The 26738-nt window shown below is 40.4% G+C and overlaps 1 protein-coding gene across 1 annotated transcript in view; it reads left to right on the top strand.

The window, feature by feature from the left end:
• ERC2 (ELKS/RAB6-interacting/CAST family member 2) overlaps positions 1-26738 on the top strand; it is a 6021505-nt gene that overhangs the window by 664057 nt on the left and 5330710 nt on the right. The window contains exon 3 of the mRNA XM_044078585.1: positions 25037-25453. Coding sequence (XP_043934520.1) covers positions 25037-25453 — 417 coding nt within the window. The remainder of the gene's footprint in view (positions 1-25036; positions 25454-26738) is intronic.

The raw sequence follows: 26738 nt of genomic DNA, 5'->3' as shown, positions 1-26738 counted from the left end.
CAGATTTGGAACAGCATACATGTTTGTTGTCGTCATCATATTTAAACATAGTGAAGGTTCTAAACCTTGAAGGAAAAAAGTCTGAGATGACATCTTTGCTCAGATTAGCAGAAGTATTTTGCAAAGTATTATGTATGGAAATCAAACTAGAAGTGAGAAAAATTGCTATATCTATATATCTCTATCTATATATAGGTTCATAGGTTCATAGGTAGGTACTATTTTGGAACAGGGCCTACGTAAGCCTAGCCAACAAGGTTCCCTGGCTTATGCCACCCAAGAAAGTTATTTTCCTGTGCCACTGTCAAGCAGAGACACAGAAGTGATCCCTGGGTTGTATTTCCTATTTCCCATCCACTCATCAAGATTTTTCTTGAAGAGTGCTAATGAAGAACTTTGCTTGACATAGATGGGTAGCTTGTTCCAGAGGATAGGAAGTCTCTTGGACAGGAATCTATCCCTCCAGCGTGTCCTGTTTATTGTGGTGACAAGGTTTAAGTCCCTAGAGCGTGTAGCTCGGAGGGATTGGGATTTCTTTAGGTGTAGCATGCCCAACAGCTCTGGGTTTGACATAGCTTTATATATTAGGCAGAGATCACCTCAGAGTAGGCAATATCCTATGGAGTAAAGCTGGAGTTTTTTGAGATGGTCAGTGTAGGTTATCTGTTTGAGGCCAGTAATCCTCTTTGTGAGGTACTTCTGTGGCCTTTCCAGCTGCTGCAGATGTCTTGTGAGGTACATTACAAAATGAGGATTGTACTCTATAATGGGTCTAATGAGTGTCGAGTAGAAGAGAACAATGACCTCTTTTTTCCTGGATGAGAACCCTTTTATGATGAGGTGTGCCACGTAGAAGGACTTCCTGACTACTATGGCGATGTGACTATCAAAGGAGAGACTACTGTCCACCTGGGTCCCAAGGTCTCTTATCACACATTCGGTGTTAAGTAGATTGCTGCCTATGTGATAGTTCATGGGTACAGAGTTTTTACCAAAGGGGACGACACTGCACTTTTTGGCATTGAGCTTGAGGCCATGGCTCTAACACCAGGCATCTGTCTCAGTGAGGCCCTTCTGTAGGATGTCCACATCATTTGGGGACTTGACTGTGGCTCCTAGTTTGCAGTCATCTGCAAACTTCTTTAGCCAGAGGCCTTCTGTGTTAGCCTGTACTTCAGAGAAGTAGATACCAAACAGGAGAAGTCCCAGGATGGAACCCTGTGGTACTCCACTTGTCACTGCTTTGAGGTCAGATTTGAAGTTTGCAACTTTTACAGTGTGGGTTCTGTCAGTGAGCCAGTTGGCAACCCATCTTGTGACATAGGGATTTATGCCTAGTTTAGTGAGTTTAGCTATAATTCCAGAATGGGGGATGGTGTCGAAAGCCTTGGCGAGGTCAAGATAGGTTGTGTAAACCACCTTACCCTCATCTACGGCTTTGGTGACTGCCTCAAAGAAGTCGATCAGGTTCAGGAGGCATGATCTGCCTTTCACAAACCCAAACTGGGTGGGATCCAGAGTTTGGAGGTTAGCAATGTCTTTGTTTATGAGTTCCATGATGATACGTTCCATGGCCTTGCAGACCAGGCTCGTCAGGCTAATAGGTCAATAGTTCCCAGGATCAGTGGTGGCTCCCCCTTTGTGGAGTGGGATAACTGTTGCTGTGTGCCATTCAGTGGGCACAAAGCCTGATGCGAGGCTATTATTGAACATGGTGCTTAAGTGGGGAGCCGGTTCATTCTGAAGTTCGTGTAAAACGCAGCCTGGGATGTTGTCCGGTCCCATGGATGCTGTGTTTTTGGCTTTAGAGAGTGCAGCTTTTACCTGTGTAGTTGTGATTACAGGGACTCTGCATTCTTCCTGTATAGATATGGGCCCTTTGGGGGAGGGGGAGTAAAGTTAGCACTGAACCTATCTGCCAGGATGTTGGCAATATCAGTTGGTTCTGTAATTTTCGTGCCTTTGTGCTGTAACTCAGAGCAGATCTGGACATTGCCATTGAGATTCTTGACATAGCTATAGAATGCTTTGTGGTTGTCCTTAGAATTAGTGGCAATTTTGTTTTTGTAGCTAGCTTTGGAGGATCTTATAATGGATCTCAGCTTCTTACTGATGCTGACCAGGGAGCTTCTCCACTCATGTGATTTTACTCTCTTTTGCAACAGTTTCTTCCTTGTGTTGTAGAGTTTGATTATGGCAGGGGACCACCAGATTGGCTTCCTTTTTTTGGAGGATAGCATCTTGGTTCTGTTTGGGATAGCACGATCCATGCACTCGTGTAAGTGCTTATACAGTGCATTTGTGTAGGATTCAGCAGTTGTAACTGTATTGTCCATCTGAATGGGTATCATGAAGTTCACCACTTCTGTCTTAAGAAGCATGAAGTTGGCTTTGGAGATTTTTTTTACTGTGGCTTCCTTAATGGGGGTTCGGGGTGGGGGATGTGGATATCAAGACTGATTAGTTTATGGTCGGATCTGACCAACAAGGAGTTGACTTCAGGTGTGGAACACCGGTCACTCATGTTGGTAATGACTAGGTCTACGATATTGTTGCCCCTGGTGGGGGTGTGGATATGTTGATCCAGGGCATTGGAGTTTATGAATTCCAGAAAGCGTTGAGCTAAGGAGTTGGTACACAAGTAGTTTTCCCAGTTAATGGTGGGGTAGTTGAAGTCACCCATTATTCGGGTGTTTGGTTGAACCCTAATATTTTCCAGTACATCAAGAAAAGAGGAGCGGAAATCCTGGGGCATGGTGGGGGATCTGTAGCAGGCTACCATCAGGATTTCAGTTTTTCCCAGAGTTAGTTGTACTTGGATAACCTCAGATGCATTATGCTGAGCAACTAGCCTGGAGGTGTGGATATCCTTAATGAATATGGGCACACCTCCGCCTTTGGTGTTTTGGTCCAGGTTACATGGCTGAAACGTGTGGTATGAGTTATAGCCTGGTAGTGCAGGGGTTTATAGTCTGGTAGTGCAGGGGTGCTCTCTGGAGCCTTGAACCAGATCTCAGTCACTGCACAGATATCAATGTTCTCCATTTTAAGGAGTGCCTCAAGTGAGTGCATTTTGAGATTTAGACTTCTAGCATTGAGTAGCATTACCCTCAGTTTTTGCTTGCCTGTTCCTGTTACGGTGATGAATTTGTTATTGAACCTTGCCTAAAAAAGGCACTATAGGGGCAGCAAGAGCCTTAGCCAGTATCTGGAATCCCAGGGGCAACAGGTGCAGGCCATCTGTGGCAAAGCATCGTGGTCTGTCGACCATGTCATCCCAAGCAGACAGATTCTGGATCCCCTTAGAATGACACCAGAAGCTTAGACAATTGTTGAAGGCAATCATTTTGTCCTTGTACTGTGGTATCATTCAGGGTGATGGCAGAATGCTACTCAGGGCTAGGGTCATACCTGCCTGGGCTACAAGATCGGAGAGCTCTTCCATGTCTCTTTTTATGTAGTCCAGGGAGGTATGTCTCAGGTCATTCACACCAACATGGACAATGACAGAGTCATATTTTTACTTTCTTGTGGAGTGACCTGAGTGCATGGGTTATGTGGCTGATCCTGGCACCCAACAGGCAGCTGACAGTAACCTTCTCTTTGTTTAGCCTGGTGAGTGGGACATCAGTGTGCCTGACTATAGAGTCACCTATGACTAGTGTGTTGGGTACATTGTTTTGCCTTATTGGCTGTGGTTGAGTGGCACACTGAGTCTGTGGGCTATTTGTCATTTGGGTTGTGTTGGGGGATGGAAGTTGCTTGCGTTTCTGCTTTGGAGGTCTCTGTTGCTTAGACAGATTATTATTGAGAGTCTCTGCGAATGTTTTTGTGTTACTATGTGTGGATTTTGGTGGTGTAGATTTAGTGAGACTATGTGATGAGTGTGGTGCAAATGTTTACCTTCTTCTCATGACTGTTAAGTTCAGTCTTGGTTGGAGAGAGCTTTACCTCTAGTTTGGCTAGATAAGTGCATCTCTCACAGGTTGTAGTGTTGGGTGGTAGGAGGAGAGGGTTGTCTGTGTACATGAGGCAATTTCTACATTGCCTCAAGATGCCCAGATTCATCAGATAGACAGGAGAGAACACTGGGAGCTGACCCTTGGACATGCCTGAATATAAAAGATGCCATTCAAACTCTAGCTAACACATTACCTCCTATTAGCACTAGCCCATCTAATACTACAAATAGCCAAGTCCCTACCTTCCATTTACAACCAGTACCTTCATCCCTCATTTGCACCCTCCTACAAAAACTTAAACTAGGCACCCCTTCTGCTGACTGTCTTCCAGCAGAATATCTGCAGATTGCTGCCACAGCCATTGCCTATCCCATTTCCATCCTTATTAATAGGACAATTACAGAAAGCATGATCCCATCCATATGGAAAGTCTCCCATATCATTCCTCTACATAAAGGCAGTGCATCTACTGAACTTTCTAACTTTCGACCAGTTGCCTTACTCTCTCCAATAGCTAAAATAATGGAAAAATGTATACATTGACAATTACTACACCACCTCCTCCAAAAAAATCTACTTGCTAACTGCCAGCATGGTTTCAGGCCTCACCATAGCACTACTACTGCCCTCCTATCCTTTTCTGACTCTATAAACAAACATTGTAATAACAACTCTCTTTCCTCTGCACTATTCATTGACCTTTCAAAAGCATTTGACATGGTTAACCATCACCTACTTATGGACAAGCTAAAAGCCCTATCACTTGACCCACAATCATTACTCTGGTTTAAATCCTATCTGGAAAACAGGCACTAAGCAGTGCTGTGGGACAATAATCTTTCTACACCCCTCTCTGTCAACATTGGAGTACCTCAAGGCTCTATTTTAGGCCCTCTTCTCTTTTCAGTTTTTATTAATGATCTAAATGCCAAAATTCCCCAAGCCACCTGCATACAATATGCAGATGATTCTACTTTATTATGCACAGCCAAGTCCCCAACCTCTCTCCAGACCCTCATCCAAACAGTTATTTAATATTGTTGAAAATTGGTTCATGCAGCATTGCCTCCTCCTGAACCCCAAAAAAAACAAAATTACTGCTTTTTGCTCCTACCCAAAAGTCACCACAAATCCACTTCACAGTAACTTCCAACAATGGAACTAGCATATCCCCTGATACTTCAACTCGTCTCCTGGGTATTACTATTGACCACAACCTTAACTTTGACGAGCACATTAATAGTACCATAAAATCTGTCAACAGAAAACTTGGCTCTCTATAGAATCAATCCCTTCCTTATGCCATTAGCAAGAACCACTATTGCCCAGACCCACCTTATCTCTACCCTACTATATGCTTCAGCCATATATACCAATCTATCCAAAAACAACCTTAACAAACTTGCAACCAGCTACAATAACATAGCTAGATTTGCCACTGGCGCCCCTTTTACAACCCACCACTGCCACAACCTTAAACAATTGGGATGGTTAGAACTGCAGAACCAACTTCAATGTCAACAACTTACTATGACCCAAAAAATCCTTCACCACCTTATCAATATCCCAATCCTCTCTAGCCTTATTACCCCATACAAAAATCTAGCAACACTACGCTCAGATAATAAACTTCTAGTCTCAACTACTAAACCTAACAACAGAGCTGGGGACTCACTTTTCTCTAATACAGTGGGAAAAAGCTGGAATCAGCTTCCAAGTGAACTTTTGACTCTTTCTTCTACACTGCTTTTCAAAAAACGCCTTAAAGAATATCTTAAAACACATTGGCTTTGTCCCTGCTCTAACCCTGACTAATACTTCTCTCCTCAATCATGCTCTCCTCATACTTTGCTAACCTTTTGTAGATGGATGCTGACCTGAACTAACCAGTTATTTAACATCCCACTACTATCTAACAAGTTTCCCTTTTTACTACTTTATAAGAATCTTTATATTAGCTTTACAAAAAAAAAAAAAAAAAAAAAAAATGGACTCTGTATAAGTTTTTCCATATTTAGAATCTCAACAATGTTCTACTATTATCTTATTATTGTATAAATTGTATGTTATGCTGTAATTTATGTTGTTGCCTATGCTTGGAGCTTTTCTCCCCAGGCCTCTACTGATTCTCCCTGGGCCTCTACTGAAAATGGACATGTATCCAGTTAGACTAGCCCGGTCAACAAATGTAAAATAAATAAAAATAAATAAAAAATAAATAAAACAATTTTCCTCTAGATAAGTGAGGAAAGTGAGTACAAGAGCTGTTTTTCTCTAAGCAAGTGAGAAAAGTAAGTACAAAAACTGTTTTCCTCTAGGTAATGAAGAAGATTGAGTGCTATAGTAATTAGTAGCTTATTTAGTGCTTACAAGTTCTGAACAAGTGTTGAGCATGAATAAGCGAATTTAAGTGCTAAAACTAAGAATCTGTATCTGCACTAGTCGAGTTACAGGACAGAAACAAGTGCAAATGCAGGCTTTCAAATCAGAAAGTTGAGAGAGATGGAAGAGATTGCCCAAACAGCCAATAACTACAATTTCTGGGCCAGAACCACTCCTTATGTGGTAGACAGGTTACCTAGTGCTTACCACTCCCACTGATAAGCTAGAAGGTTTCCTTCCAACACAGAAAGGCTTGGGGGGCTCAGAAGCTTACATACAGTCCTGGATACAGCAAATCTGTATCTGGAACACTAGTTACAGGAAAGGTAGGAAACAGGCTTACAGTTTATATATATATATATATATATATATATATATATATATATATATATATATATATATATATACACACACACACACATATATATATATATATATATATATATATATATATATATATATATATACACACACATATATATATATATATATATATATACATAAATATATATATATATATATGTATATATATGTATATATATATATATATATATATATATATTTATTATAAAGCTATAAATAATCTCTGTGAGAGAAGAATTATAAAACAAAACAAACTGGAAAGCCCATAATTGTAGTGAGAGGTGTGCCAGTTCCATAGTCATGGATGGATAAAGCCCTCATTCTAACCCATGTGATCAAACTCATATAGGTGCTTGGATGCCTTCTAGAGCTGATGTGAAGGAAAGAGAAGAGTGATGTGGCTTTGATGGCTTACCACTTTCTGCTAGGGTGTGGGGTGCATGTCCAGGCAGCCCTGCTCATTGTAGAATCTCCAGTGGAAAGTGAAGATGCAACATGACTACTGGCTTCAAGATGAGGTAAAGTAATCTTGAGGTTTTATGTCACCAGTGCTCATGCCTTCGCTGATATCACTGCATGCTGATCACTGGGATGGGTACAGTATGTGTGAAGGAATTATGTTCTTAAAAGCAAACCTCCCTAGCCTTGGATGGGTATCGGGTCTGCTCTTCACTGCTCAACTCTTAGAGAGAGGAGCTAGATGGATTAACACTGAGGCAGGGAGGGAAAAAAAAGCAGGAAAAACAAAAAACAAACAAAAAAAAAAAAACAACAAAAAAAACAAAAAACAAAGTCAGAGTAGCAAATACAAAGAACAACTGGAGCATTCACATGCTGGTCAAAAGTTGATATATCAGGTGGCTAAAGAGAGAAGAATTTAAACTAGACTAGTAATGGCAGTTCAGGAAAGCTTGTATCATATATGCTGGTTCACAAACTTTAGAGAAAAAGTTGGAGATACAGACAACTGTAGGTTATGACCCTCAGAAGTAGAAATAGTTGCTGTTGTGGTTCCTCACTGTGATACATGTATGGCTGAGAACTGACCTACTAAACAGCACAAACGTGTGACAAGATTGTCACATTGATGATTGTGCAAACACTTCAATATACAAGTATCTGAGAAACACTGGAAACATGACCCCCCCAAAAATGAAGAAGTAATAATCCTAAGGGATGATCCAGTATAAACAGTTAAGAAAGAAGAAGCAAGAAGACTAGATAGGAAATAGGAAATTTACCCCGGGGATAACATCAGTCGCCCTGCTAGACAGGGGTCCATGGAAGTAAATATTGTGGGAAAAAATAGTCAGGGAATTGTTATGGCTAGGCTTGTATAGGCCCGAGGGCTGATAGCCTAGTACCAATCTATGAACCTATGAACCTATGATATAGTAAACAAAAAAGGACAAAAGACAACATTAATAATCATAATAGATGCACCTAGTGACTACAGAGTTCTGCAATCTCTGAGGCATAAAGTTATAAAGTATCAGGAGATGCAATTAGAAACTTGAGCAATCTGGAAGGAAGACATCTAGGTTTGACCAGTAGCAGAAGTGCTGAATTTTGATTTTTACTTGTTTTTTGTGAGAAGTACAAACAGTGTATATACATATATATATATATATATATATATATATATATATATATATATATATATATATATATATGTATGTTGTTGTTGTCTTTTGTCTTTTCTTGCCATAGCGGAACTCCGGTCCGTTAGTGATTGGCAGTAGATTTTCACGAATGCCGAGGTGCCAGCTCGATGTTCAACCTTCAACGAAGGCACGCCCATTTATGCATGTCTTTCAAATGCCCACCCAACCACGGGGAGGACATGCAGACTCCACACAGAAGGCACTCCCTGCACTCTAGCCGAGAACCGAACGGGAGAACCTTTTGCTGTGAGGCAACAACGGTACCGCTGCACCACCACGGCATATTATATACATATATATATATATATATATATATATATATATATATATATATCACCATCAGCAGCCCAGTTTTTCCCATTTTTTCTACATGGTGTAGGGTATCATGTAAACTGTCACCAGCTCTCTCTATTCAGTGCCACACTCCTGCCTTCTTCAACATTCATGCCTGACTGTCACAGATCTTCTTTCACATAATCCATCCACCTCTTTACTGGATGTCCTTGCTTCCTCTTACCTTCTTCCTGTCTGTCCCAAATCTTCCTCACCAGATTGTTTTCTGCTTTTCTGCACATGTGCCCAAAGCACAGTAATCTGCTCTCTTTGATCTTTTCTGCAATTGGAGCTATTTTGGCTTCTGCTCTTATGTGCTCATTTCTTTATCTGTCCCACAGTGTGCATCCTACTACCTTTCTCAGACACTTCATTCCATCACCTCTAGCTTTTTCAGCTGTAATGCCTTTACTGCCTAGTTTTCTGTACCATACAGTAGTACTGGTCACCCCACTGTCTTGTACAATTTACTTTTCAGCTTTGGCATTCTTCTGTCAGACTACACCTGAGTTGGTTGCAGCCCCTCAGATTCTAGCCTTGACCATTTTATTCAGACTTCCTGTCTCCTCAGCCACCCCTCCCAGATACTTGAAGCTGTTTACCTTTTCCGCTATCTTCCCTTGTATCTCTGTTATCAGCTTCTTCTGATTTCCCCAATTTGCTGCCATTACCACCATCTTATCTGTAATTAGTTTCATCCCATGTGCCTTCAGTTTTCCACTCCATTCTCCTATCCTTTGCTGAAGTTCTATCTCAGAGTCTGCCTGTAATACCACATCATCTGCATACAGCAACTTTGTTGATCAGTCCCCTCCAACCTTTTTGCTAATGTAGTCCACCACCAGTATGAACAGCAGTGGGCACAGAACTGAACCCAGGTGTACTCCCACTGGGAACCCCTCTGTGAGCCTGAACACTGTTCGTACTTGAGTCATTGGGTCCTTGTACATAGCCTGCACTAATTCTTCCAATGTTTCTGGGATTTTAAGCCACCGCAGTACTGCCCAGATCAGTTTTCTTGTGACCTTGTCATATGCTTTCTCCAAGTCTAGGAATGCCCAGTTGAACTCTCTCCTCATCTCTAGCTTCTTCTCATCTGTCTCACTGCAAACATTGGGTCAGTTGTGCTGCATCCTGATCTAAATCCAAACTGCTCATCTTCCATCTTACATTCAACTACTGTGCATATCCGTTTATCAATCAACCTCTCCAGAACTTTCATACAATGTGGCAGGAGTTTGATGTCTCTGTAGTCCCCACAGTTGTGGATGTCTCCTTTGTTCTTATACTGTGGCATGAGGATGCTTATTCTTTAGTCATCTGGATACTCCTTTCTCTCCACATAGCTATTAGTACCTTCAAGACCCATTTCTCTCCTATCTCACCCAGCATCTTTATCATATCTGCTGTGACCTCATCTGAGTCTGCTACTTTCCCTGACTTCATTTTGCTTAGTGCTGTTCTTATTTCTTCTAGGGTGGGCTCCTCTTCTTCTCTCATCATAGGCCATGTCTGGGGCAGTACAGCTTCTGTGGGGTTTTATTCATTTAGAAATTGCTGGATATACCCCTTCCATCTGCCTTTGATGTCCTCTGGGGTGGTGAACAGGTTATTGATGACATCCATTATGAAGGGTGTCTGACTATCTTCTTTATCTTTCTGTCTTTGCCTTGCAACCTGATATACTTTCTTTGTGCCACTTACTGAGTCATTTTCCAGAAGATGATTGAGTGCCTCTGATGCCCAATTCTTTGCTATTGCATTTTCTTTCTTAGCTTCTTTGTTAGCCAGCCAGTAGTCCTTCATAGCCTGGTCAGTCTTTTCTATCTCCCACTTCTTCCTGCACTCCTTTCTTTTGATGACTTCCTGGACTTCTGCATTCCACCACCAGCTTTCCTTATGTACTTTATTTCCATACCTGGCTCAGCCCCATATCTTTTCTGTAGTCCTAAAACATGCTGTTTTTAGGCGCTGCCATTCTTCTTCAACTCCATCTACTTCCTCCTCTTCTACATATATATATATATATATTTATTTGTGTGTGTGTATGATGTAAATGTTGAATTTCAGTATTTCGAGACCGGAACCTCAACTATAAAAATACAAAACCACACAACACTTAAACACCGTACAGCACAAAACAAAAGAAAAACACAACCCTCCCCAAATATAAAAACAAAAACAACAACAAACATAAACAAATTAAATGAAAATATCATTTTGCATGCATACTGCAATATGTAAAAACCACCTAGGTGTGGGGATATGCCCCCCACAACCCCATACTATATATACCAACCCCGGGATTGCACTACAGTGGGGAAAAAGGCATATTTCCCCATGTTGGGCAAGTGTTTACTTAACCCTGGTAAAACTTTCACTTTCGGGAAATCAAGGTTTCAATGTCATCTCACAAAAATCGTGTTCGATAATCTGGCCTTTCGAGCTTTCAAAGTAGATTCATATATATATATATATATATATATATATATATATATATATATATATATATATATATATATCTGTGTGTGTGTGTGTGTGTGTGTGTGTGTGTGTAAGATCCATTCAATACATTGGAAAAATGTTTTCTTACTAAGTAGGCAATCTTGGTGACTAATATAGAACCTGACCAGTTACTTGGGAATTTGGATGATTTTTTTTGTATGGAATGATATATGCTTACAGACAGACAGACAAATTTAGCTATAGATATAATATAGAAAAAGGAAAATATCAATGTAGGCATAATAGCCAAGTTTCTTAAAAGCCATCGGTCTTCATTGTGGTGACTGAAGTTAGGAACCAAAAAAAGACTGATGAGGAAAAAAGGAGTGAGGGAGCGTTCATAGGGGAACGCTGACTTGTCTAGGCTGTCAGAGCTGGTAAAGCAAGAGGCTGATATGTGGTTAAGTGGTAACTTCTGAGTTGTAGAAAGGACTGAACTCTAGTTAATATATAAAAGAGAATGGATAGCTGTACAGTAAAGGACCAAGGGAGTTGAAGGTGATATAAAAATAAGTAAATTTGTAAGTGGGTATTTTTACAAAAGTTTGAGAGAGAGAGAGAGAGAGAAAACAAATGAAGCGGACCTCTACAGGCTTAAAAAGAGAAGGGGGAGAATGTATAAAAGGTGACATGAATTTTATTACAGATTGTTTTTGTAATATGCTGCTCGTCTTAACTAACAGCTGATCTGTATTTTTTACCTTGAAAACAGCAAAGTTTATTTGTACCTGTCCTGCTCTATAATTGCTAATGGTATGCTAAGCTTTTAGAAGAGATACCAGGAAAATGTTGTACATATTGCAGTGGGGTTTTAAGCACACTATTACCTAGTACAGCTCTGAACTGAGGAAACAGCAATCTACTGGTGCTGTAAGTTGCATTAATTTGTTTATTTTATTTAGTTTTACCTGAATGAAACTGAGATAGCAGAAGGTTAGTTGCAGGTCATACTAGAGTCGTATGTTCTTGACATCAGTTGTCCTGTCCATACAACTTGTATAATAAACGTACATTTATGAGTTTAGAGTACTTTGCTTCTTTTGCATATACTAGATGTACAAAGAATAAGAGTTGATGGCCTGTAAAGATAAACTGAAAGAACAAGTTTACAATGAAGCCACATATACGTACAAGCTTTTCTGACTATGGATAAAAGGCCATAGTACTACAATTGTTATATATTACCTATGTTGCTCATTGTGTTATAGTGCCACTCTTTGTGAATGTGGAAACCTCTGCAAGTTTTCTTCCATATACATTTTTCTTTTATTACCAGCCCTGCCTGCTGACTATCAAGCCTCCCCTATCAGACACACCCCATTGCTGCCAGTACTAGGGATATACCAAGTACAGTACAGTACAGGGTGATCTGCCCAGAGCAGCCTGTCATCCAGGCAGCCATGAAGGCTAATTATGTCTCTGCTCACACTCAGTAGGATGTGAGCAATAAGAACGTTAGTATATTTTTAATCCTTAACTCATTAGTTGTCTGATTTCAAAATTCTTATGTTTTGTTTACATGTACAGATGGCCAGCATTTCTCACAAGGGAAAAAACCCACAGGTATACCTCCCACTTAGTCTGTACTAAATTGGTTTTCTGTCCCCTTTTGTGGCCCCATAAAGCTTGATTGATTGCCCTACACCACCCAAAAGAAAATTTGCTGTCAAGGGGCAATATCTGTTCTAAGTTATTATTAGGCTGTAGAACAGACCAATGTTTACGAAAAATTTGAATTACTATTTTATGCATATGTAGTCACAGAAATGATTCTCCATCCTTTCCCCTTCTTATTAATTTTTTTGTACTGTAACAAGGTTTTCTTGTTAGTTTCATTGGCAATCCTTTGTGCATCACTAATACTGTTCCTACTATAGCCTTTGGCTCTAAATCTCTTTTCCAAGTCACAGGAACACTTATGTTTTCACAATTTTCTGAAGAAATGCATCTAGTGCTAAGAAACTGTAACTTGGGTATATTTATGATTTTTCATTGTTTCAGGGATCTTATTTTCCAAAGTTCATTACTAGACTCTTTTTCAATTTTGTGATATTTGGAGATTCAGGACTATTGTATTCTTTACTTGAACATGAATACAAGTTCAGAAAGTGGTCTGCCTTACTTGTTAGCTGCCTGTATCAATTTGCCCTACTGTAATGTCTTTATAAGCTGAATGTGTGTATACTGCTTATCAAGTCCTCAGATCTACTGGCAATAGTGGAGGGTGTCTGCATTTGCCAAGGATATCATCACCTTACAGCAGATTCCTCAGAATATCACATTTAAAATCCCAGGTGTCCATACCACCATAGGTAAAACTACCACTTCAGAGCTAGTTATAGAACAGTTTTTAAATCTCCTTGTAAGCATGATAGCAATGTTAAAATCTTAGCTGATATCCCCATTAAGGCAAACACCTTTCTACTGAGGACTTTCAATATCCATTAGTAAACTGGATGACCTGTACTGACAATGGTCAATATGCCTAACACTTCCTTGATGTCATAAATGTTAACTGTCTTAGAAATAGTTAAAAATCCTACTAAAGGGCCCAAACATCCTTGATCGGGTTCTCACAAATATGGCTACTTCTTTAACATTCCCATATATATTATCATCAGACCATTAATAGAGGCCTTTTCCTTTAAAATTTAAGATACCATCTTTATATATAAATACCTTTGTGTTTAGGAAATTATCTTCTTCAGTTACTTGATGACCTAAATAAATTCCACTGTAATCCATCTCTGATGGACCCACTGCTAAAACTGCTGCTGCCAATGCCTTTGACTTCTACTCCCACTTTAATAGTTTTATCAGTAAGGTAGTCTCTATATGCGGCAAATATAAAGTGAATTATAAAAACAACTGCCTATGGTGGAATATATATATTTATAAATAAGTTATATAACAAGAGAAATAAATTGCTTAATGCTTATAAAAGGTCTCATTGTACCTACCTTAAGAACACACTTTTATATAAACCGGTAAAGAGCTTAGGAGAACAACTAGGAAGTTCAGAGTTGAGTATGAACTTAAAATAGTCAAAAAATAAAATAAAATAGTCCAAAAAAACCCAACAAATCTGTCTTTAACTATGGCAGGAATTTAAAAGCTAAAACCTAACAATGTTTGGAGCTAGCTAGTTCACAATAATACTATACACACTGATACTGAGAGCTCAGTGTCTGTTATTCTTAAAGTGTATTAGCTCTGGTTTAAGCACTTGGGCTTCAGGCCAGTTATTTTATATTAAGAAGGTTCGTGGTCTGCACTTTTGTGAGAGGAGAGGATGGACTCTGCCCTTCTGAGCTGGGAATTCCTGGTTAAAGGTTTATAGTGCCTGAATATTTGAACTGTATCTTACTGAAATTGGTACACCTTGTTTGCTGTAGCATAGACTAGATCCAGGCCTGCTGAATCTAGCTTTGTTTGTATGCTTGTTATTTCCCTGGAACGCTAATTCCACCTAAAACACGGCTTCTCAGCACTTCTGTGGATCCCTAGTGATATCTGCATTGCTTACTGTACTTATTTCCTTGCTTCGCTTGAAAGAAAGTTACTGTTTGTCGTTTTGCATTTAAGTTACCTGTAACACATTGCACTTGTTACCTGGCACTTGCTCACTAAAGCAATTATAAGTCAGCACTAAAATTAAAAGCACTACACCCTCGCTCCCCATTGGCCCTTGTTTTCAATTATAAAGGAATTCCCAATATTATTCTAGCATGTCCAAAGGTCAGTTGTCAATCTCCTCTCTGGTCCAGCTGGTGAATATGGGAATCTTGAGGCAATGTTACAACTGCCTCATGTACACAGACAACCCTCTCCTCCTCCCAACAAATTCCAACACATGTGAGAGATGCAACCATATAGCCAAACTGGAGGCTAAGCTCTCTCAACTCAGTACTGGCATAACCAGTCAGGAGGAGAAGGAAACCACACTCACTACAATTCCAGTCTCACATAGACCTACCACGACAGCAAACCAAACACATAATCACACAAAAACATACTCGGAGGCTCTAAATAAAGATCTGCCTAAGCAGCAGAGACCTCCAAAGCAGACACCCAAGCAACCGCTACCCTAAAACAAAACACGTGCAACACATATCTCACAAAGCCAGTGTGCGAACAGTCACAGCCCTTAAGGCTAAACAACACACCTGATACACTTGTAATAGGTGACTCTATCGTCAGGCACACTGACGTCCCGCTCACCAGGCTGAACTAGGAGAAGGTCACGGTGAGCAGCCTGTCTGGCGCTAGGATCCGCCACATAACACAAGCACTCAGGTCACTCCAAGGCAAGTACAAATATGACTCAGTCATTGTCCATGCTGGTGTGAATGACCTGAGACGTACCTCCCTGGACTACATGAAAAGAGACATAGAGGAGCTCTCTGAGCATGTAGCCCAGGCTGGTATGACCCTGACCTTGAGTAGCATCTTACCCTCACCAAGAATGATGCCACAATATGAAGACAAGATGATCAATTTCAACAATTGGCTTAAGTATTGGTGTCATTCAAAGGGGATCCAATGCCTGTCAGCTTGGGATGATATGCACGATAAGCCACAATGCTTTGCTAGGGACGGCTTGCACCTGTCACCCCTGGGCTTTTGGATATTGGCAAAGGCTCTTGCTACCCCCATAGTGCCTTTTTTAGGCAAGACTCAAAAGACAAACCCACCTCCATAGGTATCACAAGGGATAAGAAACTAAGAGTAATGCTACTCAATGCTAGAAGTCTAAACCTCAAGATGCACGCACTCGAAATTCTCCTTAGCATGGAGAACATCGATATCTGTGCAGTAACAGAAACCTGGTTCAGGACTCCCGAGAGCACCCCAGCACTACCAGGTTATACCTCATACCATGCTTTTCGTCCCCAAAACTTGGACCGAACCACAAAAGGAGGGGGAGTGTCGATATTCATCAAAGATACCCACACCTCCAGGTTGGTGACAAAGCACGAAGCATCAGAGACTATCCATGTGCAACTAACAGTGGGTAAAACGGCCTTCCAGTTTATAGCCTGCTACAGACCACCCTCCCAAACCCAGGAACCCCACTCGGCCTTCCTGAGAACACTGGAAAATATGAAGGTCTCTCCGAACACCATTATGTTGGGCGACTTCAACTACCCAAACATAGATTGGGAGCATTACTCTAGCTCCAACACCCTTGCCCAAAGGTTCCTAGAATTCATAAACTCAAATGCTATGGAACAACTTGTTACCACTCCCACAACACGGGAAACATACTGGACCTGATCATTACCAACATGGGGACTCTATGCTCCAGACCAGAAGTGTATCCCTCACTGGTAAGATCAGACCATAAACTAATCTCACTGGATATTCACATCCTGACCCCAGCCCCTGCCCAGAAAACCACAGTGAAAAACTTCTCTAAAGCAAATTTCACACTCCTCAAAACTGAGGTGGAATCCTTCAAAGCCCCCGGGCCTGTGGAAAATACGGCCCAGACCGCAGAATCCTTTATAAATGCATTCTATGAACACCTTCAGGAATGCATGGATCATGCAATCCCAAATAAAACCAAGACCCAATCCTCCAAAGGCAGACGACCTGTCTGGTGGACCCCAGCCATAAACAAACTACACAATAGAAGGAGGAAGCTACTACATGATAGAGCAAAATCCCAAAAAGGGAAGGCATCTCTGATCAGTATTACCAAAACACTAAGGGCACTCATAAAATCGTCAAAGGCCAGCTTGAGAGAAAAATTGCACAGGACACTAAGGATAATCACAAGGCTTTCTTTAGTTATGTTAGGAACCTGGGTGGGAATTCCCAGATATGCTCAGAATTAGTCCAAAATGACAAAAAATACACTGATCCCACAGACATTGCCAGCATCCTAGCTGACAGGTTCAGCAAACTCCCCACCAAAGGGCAAACATCTATCCCAGCAGAGTGCTGCCCCTGACATCTCAGATGCTCAGGTGGGAGCCGCCCTCTCCAAAGCAAGAACACAGGATCAATGGGACCAGGCGGTGTCCCAGGCTGCATCCTACATGAACTCCAAGAAGAGCTAAACCCAAACATAAAACTACTGTTCAATCTCAGCCTTACTACAGGATATGTACCCAAAGAGTGGCGTACAGCAACAGTGGTCCCTCTCCACAAAGGTGGTGCCTCAACGGACCCTGGAAACTATCGCCCCATAAGCCTGACTAGCTTGGTCTGCAAAGCTATGGAAAGGATCATCATGGACCTCATAAATAAAGATATTGGGGACCTACAGACACTGGATCCTACCAAGTTCGGCTTTGTTAAGGGCAGATCCTGCCTCTTAAACCTGGTTGACTTCTTTGAAACAGTCACCAAGGCCATTGACGAAGGGAAGGTGGTCCACACAGCCTATCTGGACCTCGCAAAAGCCTTTGATACAATACCCCACTCGGGCATTATAGATAAGCTCACCAGCTTAAATATAAACCCCTATGTCACTAGATGGGTTGCAAACTGGTTCAAGGACAGAACCCACATGGTTAGAACTGCTGGAGCCATGTCAGACTCCAAACCAGTTACAAGTGGCATCCCACAAGGCTCAGTCCTGGGACCTCTCTTGTTTGGTATATATTTCTCGGAGGTACAGGCCAACACGGAAGGACTGTGGCTGACCAAGTTCACAGATGACTGCAAACTGGGTGCCATAATTGACTCTCCAGCCAACACAAGCATCCTCCAAAAGGGCCTCATAGAAACAGACAACTGGTGCCAGAGCCATGGCCTCAAGCTAAACGCCAAAAAGTGTATAGTCATCCCCTTTGGCAAAAACAAAGTGCCCACAAATTACCACATAGGTGGTAATCCATTAAGTACAGAAGAATTAATTAGGGACCTGGGGACCCAAGTTGATAGCAATCTCTCATTTGACAACCACGTGGCCAAAGTGGTTAGAAAAACATTTTATATAGCCCACCTAATCATGAAGGGATCCACATCTAGATTAGGGGAGGTCATCATGCCTCTTTACTCATCCCTCATCAGGCCCATAATCGAGTACAATGCTCCTTTTGGGATGTACCTTACCAAACACCTGCAGCAACTGGAAAGACCCCAAAAGTACCTCACCAAGAGGATCACAGGGCTCAAACAGATGCCATATGCTGCCCGGTTAAAGAAACTCCAGCTCTACTCAGTGGCATACCGCCTGCTCAGAGGTGACCTGTGCCTGACGTATAAGGCCATGTCCAACCCGGAATTAAGGGACATGCTGCACCTCAAAAAATCCAAATCCCATCGAGCTACACACTCGAGAGACTTGAACCTCAGCACTGAAATAAATAGGACATGCTGGAGGGACAGATTCATAACTCAGAGGCTCCCTTCACTCTGGAATAAAATCCCAGTCTAGGTTAGGCAGAGTCCCTCATTGATTCTCTTCAAGAGGAGTCTTGATGAGTGGATGGGAGATCATAGGTTTACCCCGGGTATCACTTTTGTGTCACTGTTAGACAGAGGCACAGTATACTAACCTCGAAAAAGGGCAAAGCAAAATTTATTTAAAATGGGTGGCGAAAGCCAAACATACTCTGGCTAGGCTTATAAATGCCCTAGGGCAGATAGCCTAGTATGAACCTATGAACCTATGAACCTATGAACAAAGGAAATAGCTAATATACTGACTAACAATTTTAAGCCAAATTTTACTCCACCCACAGTTATAGCTTTTCCACAAATATGACAGTCCCAGCCATCCCTCATTTAATCACTATGGAACATTTTCTCCTAGCCCTCTCAAAATCTAAAAATACCTCATCCATGTTCTCTAATAATGACTCATTATCATTGACAAATATGGCCTATCTGTACCTGTACTTAACCTCTTTAGTCTAAGCCTCTCCGCCAGTAACATTCTTGAAGCCTAATAAACAACCATTGTAATGCTGATAGACAAGAGTGGCCCAACCATGGGCCCTGGTAACAATAGTTCCAATAGTCTCACTCGCCTTCATATGTAAAACTATGGCACCTGTTGTCTCACACATAATTAACCTGGACATTAAAAATCTCTTAACCATGGACCCTCAGCAGTTTGGCTTTGTCAAAGGAAAGTCCTGCCTCTTTAACCTCATTAAATTATTTATAAAGGTAACCAAAGAATTTGGCAATAGTAATGAGGCACATGCAGCATACCTGGACTTAACAAAGGCTTCTGACAATATTCCCAATGCATGTCATATTTACAGATGTGTAAATCGGAATATAATTTGTTATGTTGTGTGGTGTAAAGTTAATGAGTTACACGTCCATTTCTGAAAGAAAATAAAAGTAACTAGATGTGTACAACAAGGCTCAGTGTTGGGTCTTCCTTTTTTTGGCATCTATTCCTCTGACCTTTAGGTCATCACTGGAATGTGGCTATCAAAGTTTGCAGATGGCTGAAAATTGGGTGCTGTTATTCAGTCTTCCACTGAATCAAACTGCTCAAACTTGGATTAGACAATGTTAATCTATGGAAGGACAATAGTCTGAAAATTAAATGTGGAGAAATGTAGTATAGCTCATTTTGGTAAGCAAAACTTGTTCACATACCATATAGGTATGGCACCCTGCCAGACAGACATTGCCATAAGGAAAATAGCGACTCTTTGTTGATAATTCATTTTTGTTTGACTGTTATGTCATTGTGGTAGTTGATAAAGCCGTCTATATCATTTTTAAAGGCATCTCCACTAGAGCCAAAGAAGTACTAATTCCCCTCTGCTCATATCTAGTAAGACCCATTTTTGAATATAATACACCTTTTGACATGCATGTGTCAAAAGATGTCACTCAGCTTGTGAGTCTTCAGGGATTCCTAACTACAAAGATTAGTGGAGAAAAGGGGAAAAAATGACACGCACATCACTGGCTGTCACAATAAAATACAGTACAATACACTGTGTCGTTGTAATGGGTTCCCTTCAGATGATCAACTTTTCATAAAGTCAAACTTCATATAGTCGAAGCCATAGGACTGACATTGCAAAAAGTCCAAATATTTCTATGGAGATCAGGGTACATCAAGGAATTTACTCTTTTCATCACTATAGTGCGATCTCAGAGTGGGTATGTATAATTTACAGGGGATGCAGGAGGGCTTGCCCCCTGCCAAAATACAGATTTTGGTTGCTTTCTTTTCAAAAAGTCAATCATATGGTCTCAACCATAAAAAATCATCTTTCAGAAAAGTCAATCTTCTAACATAGATCAGGTGAAACACACCACAACATTACATTCTTGAAGTAAAGCAGCTTTACCACCAACACATTGATCACCTGTAAGTATGCCCAGAACCAATGGTACATCAAATACTTTGCTAATGGAACTAAGCCCTCATCAACAGATAAATTAGACAGTCGGCATGGCAGATTCATATCCCAGTGTATCCCTCACCACTGAAAAAAAACTTACAATATATCTCAAGCAGAGCAGCATGCTTGCCAACTTTACGGTAAACCTAGATAACTGGATAGATAGCCTCAAATTCTCCACCCTACCCACAGTCTGTCTTGTTTTGCTCTATTTAAGGATGGATTGATTTTTTTATTATTTTTTGGGTTAGGCTTGCAATGGTCTGTGGAATAATTGCTAATATGTAACTATGAACCTAAGAGTTTAGCAGTGGTATTACTTGAGGTACTTAGGTTTTGAGCCCCAAAATAAAGTAATTCCCAGTATAAATTGGGTATGGCATAATGGTTAAAGTCTTCACCTTATAGACATAAGGTACAGAGTTTGAGTCTGACAGCTAGCTATTTGCTAGGCTTAAAATGGCCCTTCAGGGCAGTTAGCCTAGTATTCACATATGGACCTTAAGCACATCTTCTGTGGTGCTTGTAAGTATTGCAGTGCCTATTAGTATTGCTAAACGGGCAGTTTTGATGACCAGCATGATGCCTGTCGATAGTAAAGACATCATTTCTAATATAGAGTAGGTTTATACCAATGGTAGGGTTGTGATTCAACACACCTGGTGGCAATGTTAGAAGACACAGTGTGATTGATTGTATGGGTTCATGACAGATGTATATTTGTCTGAGAACAGAAATTATTATCTTCTTTGGAGACTGGAAACTGAGCTGAGGAGGGGTTGTAGAAAACTAAAAATGAGTATGAGGGTAGCTGTTGAGTAGTTAAAGTATGCTACTGTTGTATTCATGGGAGTAAAAAGGAGATAGATGATGCACAAGGCATAGGTCATCACCATCATTATCATCCCTATCACCATCATCATTGTTGTCACACTCCCCCTTTCCCCATTTTTCTACATGGGGTTGGGATGTCACATTACCTGTCACCCTCTCTCTTGATTCAGTGCCACTGTTCTTCCTTCTCTAACACTCATGTCTGATTATCTCAGAATTTTCTCACACAATCCATTCATCTCTTTGCTGGACATCTTCTTTCCTCTTGCCTTCTTCTTGCCTGTCCCAAATCTTCTTCACCAAATCATTTTCAACTTTACTGCACACATGCGCAAACTACCGTAGTCTGTTCTCTTTGACCTTTTCTGCAATTGGATCCACTTTGGCTTCTCATCTGATGTCATCATTTCTTTATCTGTCCCCCATTGTGCATCCGACCACCCATCTCAGGCACTTCATATTCTTTACCACTGGCTTCCTCAACTGCTCTGCCCTCACTACCCAAGTTTCGGTACCATATTAAAGATCTGGTAGTGCTAATGTTTTGTACACCTTAGTTTTCAGTTTCTTTGGCATTGCTCTTTCACACATTACCTCTAACACTCTGCCATTTGGTTGCAGCCCCTCTTATTCTAGCTTTGACCTCCTCATTTAGACTTCGTTTTCCTCAGCAACACCTCCCAGATACTTGAAGCCAGTTACTTGTTTCACTGTTTTTCCTTCTATCTCAATTTTCAGCTCCTTCTGATTTCCCTCACTTGCTACCATGGCAGCTGGGTTGTCTAAACTCAGTTTCATCCCATGTGCTTTCAGGTTTGAATTCCATTCCCCTATCATTTGCTAAAGTTCTTTTTCAGAGTCTGCTTGTAATGCCATATCATGTTCATAGAGCAGCTTTGTTGCTCTGTCCCCTCCAGCCTGTTTGCTAATGTAGTCTATCACTAGTATGAACAGCAATGTGCTCAGAGCTGAACCCTGATGTGCAAGGGACAAGTATAAAGAAAGAAAGAAATTCTTCCTTGGATGAAGAGAGGTGAATGGCATGTCCTAAGTTACTGTGTCTTTGAAAGTGGTTTCAGCAGAGTGGGAAAACAGCAGAACACCACAAAGTCTGGACTAGCAATGAAAGGCACAACAAGGAAACTCCTGAATTATGTTAAAACCAATAGACTCCTTTATAAAGAGCAGAACACCTATAGTTATCTGTTCTTTAACCAGGTATGAGTACTGGTCCCTGAATATATTTCATCCACAAACTGGGCCAAAGTTAAACAGCACGTGTAATAAAAGTGCAAAAACAGTATAACTCCAATGCAGAAAATGTACAGTATTTACGGTCAGGTAAAGACTGAAAATAGTCATTATATGAAAAACACTTGCATAAAATCAAACTATGCATCATGAGAACAGTATTAAACAAGTGGTATGTTCTGTTTGAGTAAAGAAATGGTAGGCTAATAGGAAAATCAGGTATAACATTTTCATTGGGTGTCATCAGAATATTAGCTAATTTGTACAATAAAAAGCAGTTAACCAAATGTATTTATTAATGTATTCATTCATTCATTTTTAGATATCTGCAGCATTCTGTTTCATGGAGGAGCTAGACTCCTATCCTACCACTTAATGGGTACAAGGGAGAGAACTAGTCATGGATTGGCATCTGTCTGTCAAATGTTATGCACATGCATTCACACTTTGCATGTGAATCTGTGAGCAATTTAGGGGATCAGTAGTTTGTCTTTGGGAACTGGGAGGAAAACAGACTACCCAGCAAAATCCTTCATGGAGAGAAGGAAAGGATGCAGGCTGTTCTACAAAGAAGGCAAAATCTATGAAAGTTAGGAGGTGAGCTGCATTTGGACACTTGTTTAAACTTTGATGTAGAGTTTATTTCTCTTACTGTTGCAAGAACCTTAAAGGATTTTGTGAGTAACAGCAGGGGATGTAATTTGATAGCTCTATGAGGATAAAGCTTAAAACAACAATTCATGACCTGTATTTTACTAATATTTATTCACTCATTTTCTGATAACCTAGATAATCCAGTTCAGGACTGCAGAGGAACCAGGGCCTAACTTTGCACTCAGTGGGTGCACAGCAGTGAAACTAATCCTAAAAGGGGTGCCAGTCCATCACAGGATATGTAGACACACTCACTCACTCTCAGCATGCTTACCTACAGCATTTCGAGAAGCGGAAGTTTACCTAGTGTATATCTTTGTGATGCAGAGGGAAACTGAAGCACTTGATGAAAATCCACACTGTCACATGGGTGACATGTAGACTGCAAGGGGAAGGTATCCAAGCCAAGAAATAAACACTGTGAAACACTAATATTAATCGCTGTGCCTCTATGCTGTCAAGTTTTATAAACACGAAAAGCATAAAGGACTGTTGCAAGAATTAACAGTCACCCAAAGATCCAGTTTAATGAGTTTAGATACTGTTCTCTGCAGTGCTGTAATCATGTTCATGCAAAATGTAGGTGTGAGATGAAAAACACAGATTTTAACAGACAATAAAAAAGAAAACATAAGAAAAAGGTAAAAGCTGTTTATTAGTGACCCTGGAAAAGCCTAGTTTGCTACCACTCACTGTAACGTTTAATATTTATATTACCCTGAGAAGGCTTACCACTTAGTTCCTGCCATAGTGATGAATAGTATTTATTTTAATAAAGTCATTTACAATTCTTAAAAGCATACTGGTGGACAGTGTCTTAAAGATATAGACATTGTGTTGTAGCTTGCCTATTCGTACCAATCAGAACAGGAGCAGTACAAAATGATGCAAGTGGGAGAACTGTTTCCTTTTTAAATAAATCTCAAAACATGTCTGTTTAGCATGACAGGAGATTCCACTTGAACCAATAATACAGATGCATTCTAGTTGACAGTGTATAACATCAAGCTACAGGCTAAAGAAGAGATGCAGAACTTGAAGAGAATGCTGTGCTAGGAATCAGTTACTGTTACATACAATGCCTGTGCTTGCAGTACTGAATAGTAATGACACATCTGCAGCTGTAGAAATTCTTTCCCTCGGATGACAGGATGTAACATAATGGTGAGTATGCACATTGGCACTTTTAAATGTAAAACCATCTTGTCTTTTGGGGTCTTCCCCCACAAGGATGCTAAATATCCATGCGGTGATGTTTAGGCGATACTTTACAAAAATGTAGAGTATGTACAGCTCCTGCAGTATCTGAATGCAGTAACAGTCATTTGGAAAAAGTGTGTTTGTGTTAACAATTTCTTACTCTTCCTCATTATCAGGATGGAACCCTCAAACTGGTGTGTGTGTTTGTGTGAGTATGTGTGAGTCTTTGTGTGTGTTTCTGTGTGTGCACACGTGCATGTTTGTGTATTGGCAGCATGTTGCATCTAGAACTGTACAGTTCATATAAAAATGTGCCTTATGTTAATTAATGCTTTTTGGACAAGCGTGGTCTTAAAATGTGTTTTCATCATTTGATTTGTATAGTTTTCTGTTTAAACATTTTTTGCTATAACTATTTTTTTGAAAAAGTATGCCATGTAACTGCAACATTATAAGTTGGTAACCTATTAGATTGTTTATGTAGGCACATTTGTTTATTTCTCTTTTTGCTAAACTTAGGACCAATACTTTTTTTTTCCTGTTTTTAAAAATTCAGCATCTGCAAATGACAATCCAGGCTTTACAAGATGAGCTTAGAACCCAAAGGGATCTTAATCAGCTTCTTCAGCAAGAAAGTGGAAACAGAAGTGCTGAACATTTTACCATTGAACTTACAGAAGAAAATTTCCGTAGGCTTCAGGCAGAGCATGACAGACAAGCTAAGGAGCTTTTCCTTTTAAGAAAAACATTAGAAGAAATGGAGCTACGAATTGAAACTCAGAAGCAAACATTAAATGCAAGGGATGAGTCCATTAAAAAGCTACTAGAAATGCTACAGAGCAAAGGTTTGCCATCAAAATCTATGGAGGATGATAATGAAAAAACTCGCAGGATGGCAGAGGCTGAAGCTCAGGTCAGTCATCTGGAGGTCATTTTGGAGCAGAAGGAAAAGGAAAACCTTCATCTCAGAGAGGTAAGAAGTTTTATTAGTGCATCTGCTACAAATGGTTAATGAATGCACATTCTTTCTGGAATAAATGCAGCTATTTGCAATGGTGGACAAAAGACATGGTTTGCTGATACTGTGCGCACCTGCTAGTAGAGTTATTTTCAAACCATACTATAAATGTTCACAGGTGTTGTAGTAAATCTCTACTCTGTCACTGATAAGCCTTTCCTCTGACCAAGTAGTCTGAATACTTGACTCTCAATAATGTTAATGTCAAAGACATACTATTTTACATTATATTTGAACTATTGATAGATTTAGCTATTAATGCATGTGCTATAGCAGACTAAATAAAGAGTGTAAATGATTTCTTGATCTCAGAGAATAAAAAGTAAAAGCAGCCACCTGTGTGATTTAAAGTGATAAAGCCTTGACTACGACCTAGTTGACCTGAGTTCAAAGAGCACGTTGGACATGAAGAGCCAGGTTGTTAGAGGATTAGAAGTTAGTAGCTAATGGCAGCTACCTCATCCTAGGGAGGAGTGGTAGTTCCGGTCAATGAATCACCGTCATGCAAGAAGAGGCTTGCATAGCACCAGAATGGACAGCACTGGGGACATAGGCTAAGGTCTCAATAGAAATACCTTCACTGCAGGGATGTCGGCAGGGGCATAGACAACATCTTGGTAGCATGTATGTCATCTCCTCTTAACTTCATGTTGAGGAGACACAGTGAAATGGAAGAAACAGACATGACATGGAGAAATTTGACGGTAAGTTGGCAAAGTGGAGTGGTGCATGCAGGAAAAAATTAAAGTAAAAACAGCATAAGAAGCAGTGTTACATGGAAAGGGCTGCAGTCATTTTTACATACAGTAAAAGAACAACAGAATCCTAGAAACTGATGGAAAATGGATAAACTTAAAACTTCGCTCATGTACAGGGACATGGATTCTCTAAGCAGCATGAGAAACCCCTTATACTCCAAAATATATATCAGTCAACCTATCAAGCCAAGGCAACCTTACTTATCTTTGGTCTATTTTTATCCAGTAAGTGGAATCCCTTCAGGCTTAACGTTTTCGCTGTACTTACATATTGTATGTAAATGGGCTACATATGCACATATGGGTAGGTGTGTGCATCTACTCATACGTACCTGCTCTAGGTGTGTCTACCTCAGAATCATAACTTGTTATTGCTTCTTCTTTCTAGGTTGACAGCACTCCTGATCTGCACTGTGTTTGTATTATATTTTTATCACCTCTCTACCACTATGTGTAGAGTTGTATTTGTTAATACTGTTATG

This window comes from Protopterus annectens, chromosome 7.part1 (assembly GCF_019279795.1).
Source record: "Protopterus annectens isolate FY-2018-M chromosome 7.part1, PAN1.0, whole genome shotgun sequence".
Taxonomy (NCBI): Eukaryota; Metazoa; Chordata; order Ceratodontiformes; family Protopteridae; genus Protopterus; species Protopterus annectens.
Note: the sequence above shows the minus strand (reverse complement) of the source record. Positions and strands in the feature narration are given on the sequence as shown.